Source organism: Eretmochelys imbricata, chromosome 1, assembly GCF_965152235.1.
Source record: "Eretmochelys imbricata isolate rEreImb1 chromosome 1, rEreImb1.hap1, whole genome shotgun sequence".
NCBI lineage: Eukaryota > Metazoa > Chordata > Testudines > Cheloniidae > Eretmochelys > Eretmochelys imbricata.
Genome location: NC_135572.1, coordinates 180162501 through 180176486, shown reverse-complemented (window position 1 = coordinate 180176486; position 13986 = coordinate 180162501). Strand labels below are relative to the sequence as shown.

At 42.0% G+C, this 13986-nt stretch overlaps 1 protein-coding gene across 1 annotated transcript in view; it reads left to right on the top strand.

The window, feature by feature from the left end:
* Positions 1–13986, top strand: part of ROBO1 (roundabout guidance receptor 1) — an 868975-nt gene that overhangs the window by 821439 nt on the left and 33550 nt on the right. The window contains exons 20-22 of the mRNA XM_077815450.1: positions 1717–1743; positions 8586–8628; positions 11769–11923. Coding sequence (XP_077671576.1) covers positions 1717–1743; positions 8586–8628; positions 11769–11923 — 225 coding nt within the window. The remainder of the gene's footprint in view (positions 1–1716; positions 1744–8585; positions 8629–11768; positions 11924–13986) is intronic.

Genomic DNA, 13986 nt, shown 5'->3' with positions numbered 1-13986 from the left:
TTAACATTTAGCTTCAGGCTTGACATCTGTTAAAATACTTCAGTACCCACACATTTACTTATTACACGAGCACTGCTAGGCACCCAGAACTGTTTATTAATGGAAGCTCTAAGAATTAAGTTGTTCTTTGGTTTGCTAGCTGTAAAGATTTCATTTAATTTGACCTCTTTTCATCTGATCCTCAGTTCCCTAAAAACTAAGCTAGATTTAGTAGTTAGCTCACAGAAAAGTGATGACAAGAGCTATTCATCTTTTTCTCTTGTCCTTGTGATTGCAAATTAATGTGGAGACATTTCGTTCTTCCTTGAATAGCTCTGGTTTTAAATGCACCTTTTTTTTTAAATGAAAGCTTGTTACTATGGCCCTGTATTTTTTTTGAATGTAGCTAAATTACACTATGTGAAAAGGCCTACCTGAAAGAAAACACAATAGAATTCCTGAGATAAAGACAGCTGTGCTACAAATTAAGCCTGCAACGGGCAAAAATGCTCAGAGGTTTTCCGGTTTTATTCAATGTCACGTGCTTGGAAATAAATTGGCTTAGGAAGCGAAAAACATACAGCACACTCTAACTAATACATTTGGGTCCCAAAGAAACTCTGTGAATTCTAAAAAGAGAATTGAAAAAAGACATCAGAACTATCTGCAATGTAAAATTTATATTAAGCTGTTTGAGCACCTAAATCTCTTATCCAGCACGTTATCTTCGTATGGCAGGTCTGCTAACCAAATTCCAATCCTAAGATGTCTTTTAGTGAATATTCTATTGCATCTCTCATGTTTTTCTTTGTCTTCCTTGGAATCAAGAGGAAAACCTTAGCTTTTCTCTACCCATCAAGCATACAGAAACTATATGCCAGAATTCAACAGAAGGGGGAGTATGTCCTGTTGGGGAGAGTAGATGCTAGTGCACTACACTTGCATTAGAAGCCTTATTGATTCAATGAAGATTTATAGTGCAGTGAGAGTGAAGGTTTTCAAGGAGTGTTATTGTTCCATTGTTAACCTTTCCTGCTAAAGTCATGGGTTGAAAGGTAGAAAGGAGTTGCAATGGGAGTGCTAGCTCACGTAAATAGTGTGGGGGCGGGGGCGAAGGAATACATTATGATTTTTGTCTATTTCTTCCTTTTCCACAATAGCAAAACAATATTATATTACAGCTGTAACATATTGTAGTGCTGTTGTTATGATGAAGGGTGGGGCATTATTTGGTGAACATACACTAAAACAGTTATTTTGTAGTTCTCTTTGTTTCTTTAAAGGGCTATTGCTCCTTTATTGAATACTTAAGTGTTCCTATTAGTTCAGTGTAATGAGCATCTACTTACTGAACTGTAGATAAGATTCAAGTAAGATCCTGATAAAGCTTGTTAAAGAATTTATCATTCTGTGTTTTGAAATGATTAATAGTGTAGGACTTTTGTTTATATTAGGATTTCCAGCAAAACACAAGATATTAAACTGAGGGTCATTCAGAGGCTAAACCACATTCTGTTTCCCTCTTGAGTGTAGTAAAATGTTACACTTTTCCAAAATGGTACCTGTGAAGACAAGCTTCGTTCTGAAATTTGGTTTTATTCTTCTATCAGTATGACTGAACTACTGGGTTAGTTATTTGTTTTAAGTTCAGCTGTCTGCTTGATTTATACTAATGTGTATGTTTCCCTTTCTCTCTTCAGCTTAATAACCAATTTGTATTTTGTTTTGATTTTTCAGTCCCGTCTTTTACCTTCACACCAACAGGTATATATTTGCACTTTTCCCCCCTCCTTTGTTAGTTTGGCATGTATATGTGATACTGTTTCTGTTTTTCTGATATAACCAGCCCAGCTGTTCTGAAAACAAAATATTAACACAAATTATTTCTAGTGACAGGTATCATTGCAGTATTCTTTAAGATGAAGTAGTTTCCTTATTATTTTTCTTCCACGTATTTTAGAGATTATCACTGCTATGTGTAGTTGAGGTTTTGTCCATTTGTGGATGTCATTTCATATCCTGCAGTTTGACAGTGTATATAAGCCCACCCATAAACTTTCAGTTCTCACCAGATAACATGAGCTCCCATCTTGTAGTGTAGGGATCCAGTAGTGTTGACTCCCGCACTTAGAAGGTAGCCCATTAATGTTAAAGTGGCTACTTATTGGGGAGAGAAGGGGCAGAATTCCACACCAGAGGATCCTGACACAATATCAGGACGCTGGTCGCTACGTGGAAGGAAACCTCTGAATGGCATCTATTGCATATGCTGCAGAAAGAAATGTGGGTGAATCAATAGGGGATACTCTTTCCTCTAAACCAGTGTTGAACCAATGCTCCAGCATGATATTAGAAAGCATTATGTTGTAGGAGTTGCCAACTTTTTGGAAGAGGTGTAAAAGCAGTCTTTGATCATGGTCATTAATGATCTCAGAACATTTTGTTCATACTTATATTTACTTAATTCTGGTTTCCTAGCCAAATTTCAGCCTGGATAATTGTGTTTTGCCTCCCTAAATACCCCAGCCTCCCAGTGTCAACTGGCTGTGCCTTTCTTTGCTTCCTGTCCTGACCTATAATGTTGGCTGTACAGTGTTAACACTGATAGTTAAAAGAGGTTGCATTTCATGTGGGGAATAAGAAAGGATTTGACATAATTCTCTTTCTTTCGTTCTCTCTCTCTCTCTTTTGGAATTTATAAAATATGCCTATCACATAGGCCCTGATCCAAAGCCCACTAAAGTCAATGGGAATCTTTCCACTGACTACAGTGGGCCTTAGATCAAGCCCATAGTCTTTGAGTACAAGTGCCACGTTTACAACAAAACATACAGTTTAACAACAGCTATTGAATAGCTACTCAGCCAGCCATTAAACTGTGTATGCTCCCCTCAGCCATCTCCCTCAGACAAAGACCTGACTGAATACACAGGCCTTATACTGTGCCTTACATGAGAGGTGTGTTCTGAGACTTAATGAGTTAGGGCTACATTCTTAGGCCTTGTCTACATGTCAAGTTTCTGCACAATAAAGCAGCTTTCTGCATTGTAACTCCCAAAGCGTACGCACTGCCAAGCCACTTAGTGCACAGAAACTGCGCAGTTGCAGCGCTGTAAAAAAGCCACCCTGACGAAAGGCATGCATCTTTCTGTGCCGGGGCTACAGCCCCATGGTGCCAGTGTAGACACCCTGGTTGATTACAGCACTGCGATTGGCTTCCAGGAGGTGTCCCACAATGCCTGTTCTCACCTCTCTGGTCATGGGTTTGAACTCTATTGCCCTGCACTCAGCTGACCAACTGTGAGCCCCACCCCTTAAATTCCTTGGGAATTTTGAAAGTTCCCTTCCTGATTGCCCAGTGACGCGTGCAGTGGTTTCAATGCATCTTTCCAGGTGGCCATGCCTGCTCCACAGGCGACCCCCACTTGGAGCAATGACGAGGTGCTGGACCTCATCAGCATTTGGGGAGAGGAGGCGGTCCAGTCCCAGCTGCACTCCAGCCTTAGGAATTATGATACCTACGGACAGATTTCACAATGCATGATAGAAAGGGGCCATGACCGGAACACACTGCGGTTCAGGGACAAAGTGAAGGAGCGGGAGGCAAACCGCCACCCTGGTGCTGCTCCTACGAGCTGCCGATTCTACAAAGAGCTGGACGCGATATTCGGCGGCGACCCCACTTCCACTGTGAATGCCACTGTGGATACTTCAGTGGCTTGTGTGCCAGCCGAGAGTGGACTGAGCCAGGAGGAGGAAATCTTCGACGACGATGTGGAGGGGGAGGGTACCGAGAGGCAGAGGACGACTCAGAGGTCAGAGATGCATGCAGCCAGGAGCTTTTCTCTATCCTGGAGGAGGCTAGCCAGTCACAGCTGTCAGAGTTTGGCAAAGTGGAAACAGGAGAGGAGGCCCCTGGTAAGTGGCTTTGATTTTGGGAATCGCTGAAGTGAGTTGTTATGGGTACCAGGAGGGTTGCAGAAAGCAGGCTCGTGTCTGTATGGTGTGTATACCACCACATGCCTAGTCTGAGTGGCAGAACAGGGTGTTGACTGACTCCCTCACTTCATGGGAATCTGCCTCAGAGATCTCCACAAAACTCTTATGGAGACACTGGGCAAACCACTGCCGCAGGTTCTTTGGCAGAGCTGCTTTGTTTCTTGCCCCATTAAAGGTAACTTTCTTGCGCTACTCTGCCATTGGTGGTGGTGGTGGAGGAGGTGAAGGAACCATTGCTGCACACAGGCGAGCGGCATAAGGGCCAGGGCAGAAGCCTCAGTCTTGGAGAAGACCCTCCCCTGATTCGCTGCTCACCCTCAGCAACAAGATAATCTTCCATAATGAACACAGCCTGTGGAAAATGTGGGGACAGTAATGAGGCCCCCTCTACAGTGCTGGTTCTCCCCAAGAGCCATGTGCCCAGTGTACAGTATGGTCCTGGAAAACTGATTTCCCCTGCCCCTGTGGTTACTCACCATTTTGGGGGTTTTGTGGCTCGTGTGCTTGCCTGGGGTCAGTCAGTTAGTGACAGGTATGTGAATAGTGGCTGTGTTTTAAATCACTGAATCAATGGTCGGTGTGTTGCAAACAATACTGCTTCTGTAAAACATTGCATTTTGGCTTCATAGATACGACCTCGGGAGCCCAGCCTCCCTCTTTGTTACCACCGGCTGAACAGCGGCGCAGAATTAGAAAGCGGCCGTGAAAAACTAAAGAGGACTTCCTGCGTGATGTCATGATGCACTCTGCGTCCAAAAAACAATGCGCCCCCCAGACACCGCCAACGCACTCTTATCAACCTCCTGGCTCCAGTCTGCACCCGTGGCATTCCACAGTCCAGCACTGCGGACTCCCACTACACACTGCACTCAACTCTTTCCCATGCGCCCCCCAGACACCGCCAACGCACTCTTATCAACCTCCTGGCTCCAGTCTGCACCCGTGGCATTCCACAGTCCAGCACTGCGGACTCCCACTACACACTGCACTCAACACCCATCCCTCTGCAGTTTAGCCCTGCTGAAGTACAGTACCCACTGCACTGTACTCAAAAGGAGAAGATTGGATATGATACCTGAACATACACAAATCTTTAACCATTCCGGGACCTCACCTCCTCCTGGAACCCTCCCTACTCCCATCCCCCTCAGTGCGTTTTTGTTTTTTTGTTTGTTTTGTGTTTTTTTCTTTGTCTCTCTTCTCCGGTTGTTTTTTAAATAAAATAATTGTTTTGGTTTGAAAGCAATCTTTATTCCATTAATTGAAAGCAAACAGAGCCCTGCAAAGCAACAGGCAATTTTCTTAAACCTTCACATTGCATCGTCGTCACCAGTCACAATCACCTCCTAGCATTTCAAGCACTGTACTCCTGAGCATAGCAACAAATATTAGTAGCTTTCAGCTTCAATTTGCTGCCTCAAGGCATCTCTGATTCTTATGGCCCCACACTGCGCCCCTCTAATAGCCCTGGTCTCTGGCTGTTCAAATTCAGCCTCCAGGTGCTGAGCCTCAGCGATCCAGCCCTGAGTGAAGCTTTCACCCTTCTCTTCACAAATATTATGGCGCGTACAGCACGCGGCTATAAGCATAGGAATGTTGCTCCCATATAGGCAGCACCAGCAGGCCTTTAAATGGCCAAAAGCACACTCAACAGTCACTCTGCACTTGCTCAGCCTGTTGTTGAACTGCTCCTTGCTGCTGTCAAGGTGCCCTGAGAATGGCTTCATAAGCCACGGCATTAAGGTGCAGGCAGGGTCTCCCAGGATCACAACGGGCATTTCAACTTCCCCTATGGTGATCTTCTGGTCTGGGAAGAAAGTCACTGCTTGCAGCTTCCTGAACAGGCCTGTGTTCCGAAAGATGTGTGCGTCATGCACCTTTCCGGACCAGCCTGTGTTCATGTCTATGAAACACCCATGGTGATCCACAAGCGCCTGGTGAACCATTGAGAAATATCCCTTCTAGTGAATGTACTCAGTGGCGAGGTGGTCTGGTGCCAGAATTGGAATATGCGTGCCATCTATCTCCCCTCCAAAGTTGGGGAAGCCCATTTGTGCAAAGCCATCCACAATGTCATGCACGTTGCCCAGAGTCACAGTCTTTTGGAGCAGGATGTGATAAATGGCCCTGCACACTTCCATCAACACGAGTCCCACGGTCGACTTTCCCACTCCGAACTGGTTAGCAACCGATCAGTAGCAGTCTGGAGTAACCAGCTTCCACAGTGCAATCGCCATGCTCTTCTCCAACGGCAGGACAGCTCTCAATCTCGTGTCCTTGCGCTGCAGGGCTGGGGTGAGCTCATCACACAGTCTCATGAATGCGGCTTTTCTCATCCGAAAGTTCTACAGCCACTGCTCATCATCCCAGACGTGCATGACGATGTGATCCCACCACTCAGTGCTTGTTTCCCAAGCCCAAAAGCTGTGTTCCACTGTGGTCAGCACCTCCGTCAATGCCACAAGCGATCTCGTGTTGTAGCTACTACATGTGGCGAGATCAATGTTGAACTGCTCTTGCCTTTGTAGTTTAAAGAATAGCTCCACTGCCACTTGTGATGTGTTAGTGAGAGCGAGCAGCATATTGGTCAACAGTGCGGGATCCATTCCTGCAGACCAAAGAGGCAGAGCACACAGTACACAAACTGTTGAAAGATGGCACCAAATGCAGATGGAAGCACGGGGTTGCTGGGATGTGAAGCAATGCATCACGGGGCATTGGGACCAGACCCTGGATTCCCTGCGACCCCCTCCACCGTCCCACAAATCTTAGCGGCAGAAGAGGAAGAGATGCTCTGTGGGATAGCTGCCCAAAGTGCACCTCTTCGAATACCGCTGCAAGAGCCACAAGCATGAATATTGCGCAGGCAGCTGACAGTGTGAACACACAACAGCGGTTTCCCTTCAGCACTCTCTGAGCAGCGCTGTAACTCTGCCAGTGAAGACATACCCTTAGGTACATTGAGTAGTATCTTACATCACGACTAGTCCCACTGATTTCACTCACTACTCAACGTGAGGCTAGAACTGGCCCTTAATGTTTGCGCAGTCCTTGGACATCCAGAGTGGAAACACATGCAAATTATTATTATTTAATTAGCCTTACATACAATTTCTAGCACAATCACAGTGCAATATGCTACTGAAACTCTATGGTGTGTTTTAGATTAACTGATAGACATTTTTGCAGTTAGAAATCTAGACATTAAAAGAAAATATTAGAAAATATGGGTATTGCAAGTCATAGCTGCAAATTCAACAACATAAGGGATTTAGAAGAAGAAATCTGAAATACACAATGTAAAAGATTTTTAAAAATCTTTCCTTTTTCTATACATTAGAGTCTCAATAGTTAGTTCTTTTCAATTTAAATGGTAACAGGCCTTTTTCTGTAGCATTACCTTTAGTAAAAGATTTACCTGTAGCATTGCCTGCTAAGGTTTTAATCCTGTTATTGTAATCACTGCAAGCATTTATCTCTCCCTTGCAGACTCCCAGCTTGGAGTTCTTTTAAAGAGCAGAATTTGGCTGCTTTTTTAAACACATTCCTAGTTAGGAAATGCATAGCTATAGAATCCATCAGAATTTGCAGTGAAGCTAATCTCTTTAACCCTTTGCCTAACCCACTGCAAACTTGAAAATGGCAAATTTATAGCTCTTGAAACTATTGATTTATGCCTCTTAAAAACTAACTTTTAACCGTGATGCTTTCTGGAAAATACATGCCATTCGTATCAACACACATTTAAAAAAATGAATCTGTATGCATTCTGGCTATATTCCTGTTTATTCTTAGGAAGTGTTAGTACAAAAATTTCCTGCTAATTTCAAACCAGTCAGACAAACTGATTTATGTATTACAATGAATAAATTAAAATTTTAGATTTAAAAAAGTATGAGAAAAAATCCAATTGTAAAATTTTAGAAAATAATACATTTATAAGGACTTTTTAAATATGCATGATGCCTAAGTAGAATACGGTGTCTGTCAGTAAAACATCACACTCCATTTGGCTTTTTATAAGGATGAACATCTGAAAATCACACAGATCTTTAGTACACTGTTAATGTGAAAATACAACATGAGATTTTGCAGTAGGTTGTGATATAATGAACCATCATTTACACTGGAAATAATGTCTGAGCTTCAAAATCTTGGTACCCGCTTAATGTTAGCAAGATGATGATAATGTACAATAAAGCTTTAACATCTTTAGCATCATCTATTCATTCATGAAATAAACAAAGTGACATAAATTCTTCCCTAGAGTAACTTGTTTGAAGTCAGTAGAGTTACATCAGGGATGAATTTAGCCTGATGCATTACACCATTCTTTTCCATGTCTGAGACACAACAATAATTAGGTAGAACTGACATATAAAGGTTTTGTGGGGCTTAAAGTAACACCAGTCAGGTGACCAATGTATCGCGTATGGATTTGCAAATGAAGGAATGACTGTTGAAAGAGTGAGACTCAGTATTAAAACTTAACCAATCAAAATTTAGAGATTTGGTTAGGAGGAAACAAAAAGAGATTTTACAGTGCTATTTAGAAAGTCCAATATGACTATTAAATTATTTTCTGTTTTTATCTCTTCATATTTTAGTAACCTATCAGAGAGGAGGAGAAGCTGTAAGCAGTGGAGGCAGGTAATGACATGGTTTATTTTGCAGACTACAAGTTGGATATAAATAAACTTAGATACATTGAGTACATTTATAAGTGGTGGTATAATGACACATTTTAGGCATATAGGTCACTGATTTTACAGATTTCACTGAGAAGATATATGGCTTTTGAAATGTAGCTTTTGGTTCATTTTCAACATTAAATCTTAACCTTTTCAGTTGAGTTGCTTTGTTGATCTGTAGAAAAATGCACCCAAAAACAAACAGCAGAGGGAGCACTTTGACTTCAAAATACAAGGTTTACTGATTTAGCAGATGATTCAGGGAGTTAAAGTAATTAAACTGTGGCATTTATGAAGATTAAGAAATATAGCCGGTTCACAGATACCACAAAAGAAAAAAACATTCATGGGGAAAAACTTGCTGAAGACAGCAGCACACAAGGTGATTGTATTTAATCTTACAGTGAATGCAAAACAGTTAAATCATCACTTGTGAGAGAGAGAAATACATTGATGAAATAAAGAGAAATTGGTAGCTTATTAATAAATAATTCTTTGCTCTCAGAACCTAGTTCAGTTCCAGACTGAGGACATAACTGTAATGTGTTTGCCTGTTTTAGTTTATTGCCTAATGAATGTCAATGGAACACAAAATATCCCCAATTTCCTTCTATGTTTCTTCAGAGGACAGAGCAGCAGTGATGGCAGGGAGGCCATGTCATGCATGTGTCATTTCAATAACACAGCCTGTTTTTTAAATCATGCTCCAGCACACCTTTTCTCAGCATTAGAGTTAAGGTATTGTAGTGAGCCTTTAAATCTCAGCAAACATCTAGATAAATACATTCCCCTTCCTTCTGCTCCGGGCACTGCCCTGTAGTCCTTACCATGCACGAATGTACCAAAATGTGATAGAGATAAAGATTAGACATATGAAGACATGAAGATTAACATTCAGTTTTCTAATATTTTTGAATTGACAAGCCTGTAAATAACTATAGGCCAGATTGTGTGCTGCCCTTGCAGAGGGGTCCTCTCTTTTCCCTTGCATGACTGTTCAACACAATCGCAGTCCTTGCCCTCCCTATGCTAATAAATGTTATTGCATGCCTCTATAGAGCAAAGTAGCTAAAGAGCCGTGGGGAGGAGGCAAGGCAGTGTCTCTTCTCCCTTCTGTACTGGCCTGCAGATCTGGTCTGGCACATCAGAGACTATTATGCACATATACACGTTCTGGAAGCAGCACTGAGGAACTGTGTTTCTATATCGTATACAATCTCCCTGACGCTCCCACTGGAGCAGTGTGGCTCTGTGCTGCCCCAGTTTGGTAGCTAAATGCCATAACCTAAAATCTTGCTCATAAAACCTTCCCCTTTTTAGGGCTAGAGGTGCATCATACTTATTTTGATATATGTTCATCTCATCAGTTCAGATTTTACAAGTGATCGAGCCAGGAAATCCTGTCTGTGCCATATGTTCATTTATTTTGCTCACCTGAGCATATAGTATGTTGCACAATACTTTGGAGCATAGGAAACACATTTGATCAATTTTTGAAGCTGTATAGTTTCTGGCATAAAATCTTTACAGACACGGCCCCCCACCCACCCACCCCGACTTACGCAATCGTTCCATTACAGAAAGCCTTGCATAACTCGAATTTTGCATAAGTCGGAAACGTATACCCGTGCGTTACGCAAAAATTTCCGCAAATCCTATTTCTGGCTTATGGAACTTTTTCCGTAAGTGAATTTGTGTAACCCGGGTCTTGCATAACCCAGGGAGCGTCTGTACTCTGAATTCCAAACCTTCAGGCTCAGACTCCCACTTTCCCTGCATAAAATATATTTTTAAGGCTTTTGGGAGGCTCAGCATCCTCCCCCATCCTATACAGTGTATAAAAGGTGCTGTCTTCTAACATTCAGAAATAAACGTAACTCAATTTCCAGTTTTAAAGGATTAATATATTTTAGTTAAAAAAGCATTATATCCAATATTTTCACAATAGATACCTATTTTTTCTGAACTCAATGACTGACTTTTGTGCTGTTTACAGTGGTAGCCGTTAAAATTTGCCCATTAGGCCTGTGATAAATAGGTATGTTCCTTTTGTTTCTGAAGTCTTCCCCTCTAGTTCTGTATACCTACTGTAGGAAATAATTTGAACACAGCAATGACTGAGATTACCTAACTTCAAATACTTATTTAGTTATAAGAAGCAATTGTCAGGTTTTTAAGGGTCACTACTGTTTGTGAAGCTTTGTAATATGCACAATGTTGTCAGAATTAAAAATAGTATGTGGGTTGGAGATTCAACAAAACATTCATCAAAGTTTATTTAGTGCTCACTAGAAAACCTGCAATAACTTGGAAACCATGCAACTGGAATATAAATCTTTTAGCTGATGACATGATATATCATCCAATATGCAGCCAACATACAGCAGTGCAGACTTGTGATCTGATTTTCAAAGGTGCTGAGCAGTCACAATTTCTGTGGACTTCAATAGGAGCTGCTTGTGTTTTTTGAGAAATTTTCCAATTTTTCAGTCAGAACACCCCTGTTTTTGTCATTGTTGTTTTCCCTCCTGCTTCTTCCTTTTTTTCCCTTCAACAACCCCCACTTCTTTTTGTTTTGCCATTTCCCCTCCCCATTTTTTCCATGCTGCCTCTGAAAATTGGGGAAAAATTGAAAAACCATACAGTTCAGTTTTCAGATTTTTGATGAAAAATCAGAAAACTTAATAAAATTCTAAATTTTCCACAGAAACATTCTTACCCTTTCTCAACAAGGCCTACTGTTTGTTAATACCCATATGATGATCAAAACATTGTGTTGGTTTCTCTCTTCTGTAATTTACCAAAGAATATCAACACTTTATGGAAATGTCTGGGAATCATTCCATATACCAATTCTTCTTCTTCTTTCGTAAGGCAAGACAAGTGATTAGCAATGTTCAAAGAACTAAGTCCAGATTAGTGGACATATACCAATTAAAATATATGTTATAAGAGAGATTATAGGTATGAATTGCCTAAACCTTTACTACTCACAGTGCAAACTTTTTAATGTTAGACAGCCTTTTGAGGAGAGCATAGGAATCAGTTTAATAACACTGTTCCTTAATTTATGAAATTACCATACTTTGTTTTTTAAAGACCAGGACTTCTAAACATCAGTGAACCTGCCCCTCAACCATGGCTGGCAGATACATGGCCCAACACTGGGAACAACCACAATGACTGCTCCATCAACTGCTGCACCTCAGCCAATGGAAACAGTGATAGCAACCTCACAACGTACAGTCGACCAGGTTAGATACTTTTACTAGTTAACAAGAAGCCTGAATTCTTACAACCAGTCTCATTCATACTTCTACAGAGTTACAGTTTTTGTCCCTTATTATGCATGTTGTAGCAGACTGTGTCCAGAGTTTTATCCAACTGAGGATAGGCCATAAAATGCTATGTGTTGGTGTGACAGCTATGGTATTTGGCCCAGAGGTTGATCCTGGGGTCCTCTAGAGATAAAAGCATGAGCTTTTTGAGCTAAAGAGCCAAGACTCTGTAGCTAGCGGCAGTAACAACTTGTATTGGCATGGAGGAGGACCTGTTTTCACCAGTAGATTACAATACCACATATAATTTTACACTTTGTGTTATGTGCCAGCACAGTTCATTCTGTACAGCTGCAGCTGCTAAACCTGGTTTGGCTGATTTTCAAGATGGTTTTATTAGCCCAGTTCCTCTTGCTGCTACTCCTATGTTTGTCCTCCAAGTTGCCTCTCCATTATGGTGCCCCCAAAATCACTACACCTTAAACACAAGCCACATGGGTCTATTAATTGATACAAACCTGGTTTAGTCCATGGAAGACCTAAACTAGGTATGAATGAACTCATTCTAAACCAGGGGTTTCCAAATTTGGTTTGCAGCTTGTTCAGGGTAAGCCCCTGGAGGGCCGTGAGACGCTTTGTTTACCTGAGCGTCCGCAGGTACGGCTGCTCGCAGCTCCCAATGGCCACAGTTCGCCGTTCTGGCCAATGGGAGATGCGGGAAGCGGCATGGGCTGGGCCACCACTTCCCGCAGCTCCCATTGGCCGGGAACAGGGAACCGCGGCCACTGGGAGCTGCGAGTGGCTGTACCTGCGGACACTCAGGTAAACAAAGTGTCTTGCGGCCCGCCAGGGGCTTACCCTGAACAAGCCGCGAACCAAGTTTGGGACCCCCTGTTCTAAACAAATAAGAAACAACTTGAATTAGCTCCCCAAATTCAAACTGAACTCAACATTTCTTGAGTTTGAAAAGTCCAAATACATTTTATTTTTGGTGCAGATCTGCACGTCCTAATATTGGCTAGGACCATAGGTAGAAATGCCAACGTGTTACTGGAGAGGTTTTCATGCGTATTCCTGGCTGATGAGAAACAAAAAATGCCTTATCATATCAAAGTCTGCTCGTATGAAATTTCCAGTCTACTTTTGCACATTCAAACCTTTTCTTGTTCACTCACTGCTAGGCCAAACTCCTTCATTTGGGTGACTGGGTGTTGTATTTTTTGTTTGTTTGTTTGTCTGTAAAGATTATATTATAGAGAACAACTAATTCTGTTGAATCTGAAAAGCAAAATATAAAAAGCAGGGATAAATTGAGGCTCTTGGGAGCAAGGGCAGCACAAGGAGGGCAACAAAAGGATGTCAGTGGCTGAATACTTTAGAGGGAGACATTATGGGTGAATAATGCCTCCTGTTCTCCTGTGGTGCACGCTGGGTGGACTACACTGCAAAGCAGCACTTGCTACACATTTTAAAAAAAAATGGAACTGACAATCTCTGACCCAGTTAGTGCTTGCCAGTGAGTCAGAAGTGGGAATCTTGGGCCACTTCCCTACCCAAGTAGGCACATCCCTCTTTGGGCATGGAGCACTGCCAGTAACCCTGGTTGGCCTTCACTGTTTGCATTCCCCATCACTTTGCAGTCAGGTTATGACTGCCTGCAATGTGGAAGCATTGCAGAGACATGGTGTTCCCTCTAAGTCAAATGTAATTACTGCAAGGACAGCCATAAACTGATGATGGTCATTCATTTAGTCCAGTATACAGGGGCCAGTACCAGATGCTTCAGAGGAAGGTATGAGATTTCTAATTAGAGACTTGTGGAATAATGTGCACATGGATTACGTTATTATAAGTAGCTAGATAGGAAGGGGATTTCTGATAATAGAGGGTTCTTTAATCTAGCAGACAAAGTCATAACAAGGTCCAATGGCTGGAAGATGAAGCTAGACAAATTCAGACTAGAAATAAGGCACACATTTTTAATAGTGAGGGTAATAAGGACTGGAACAATTGACTGGGGAATGTGATGGATTCTCTAT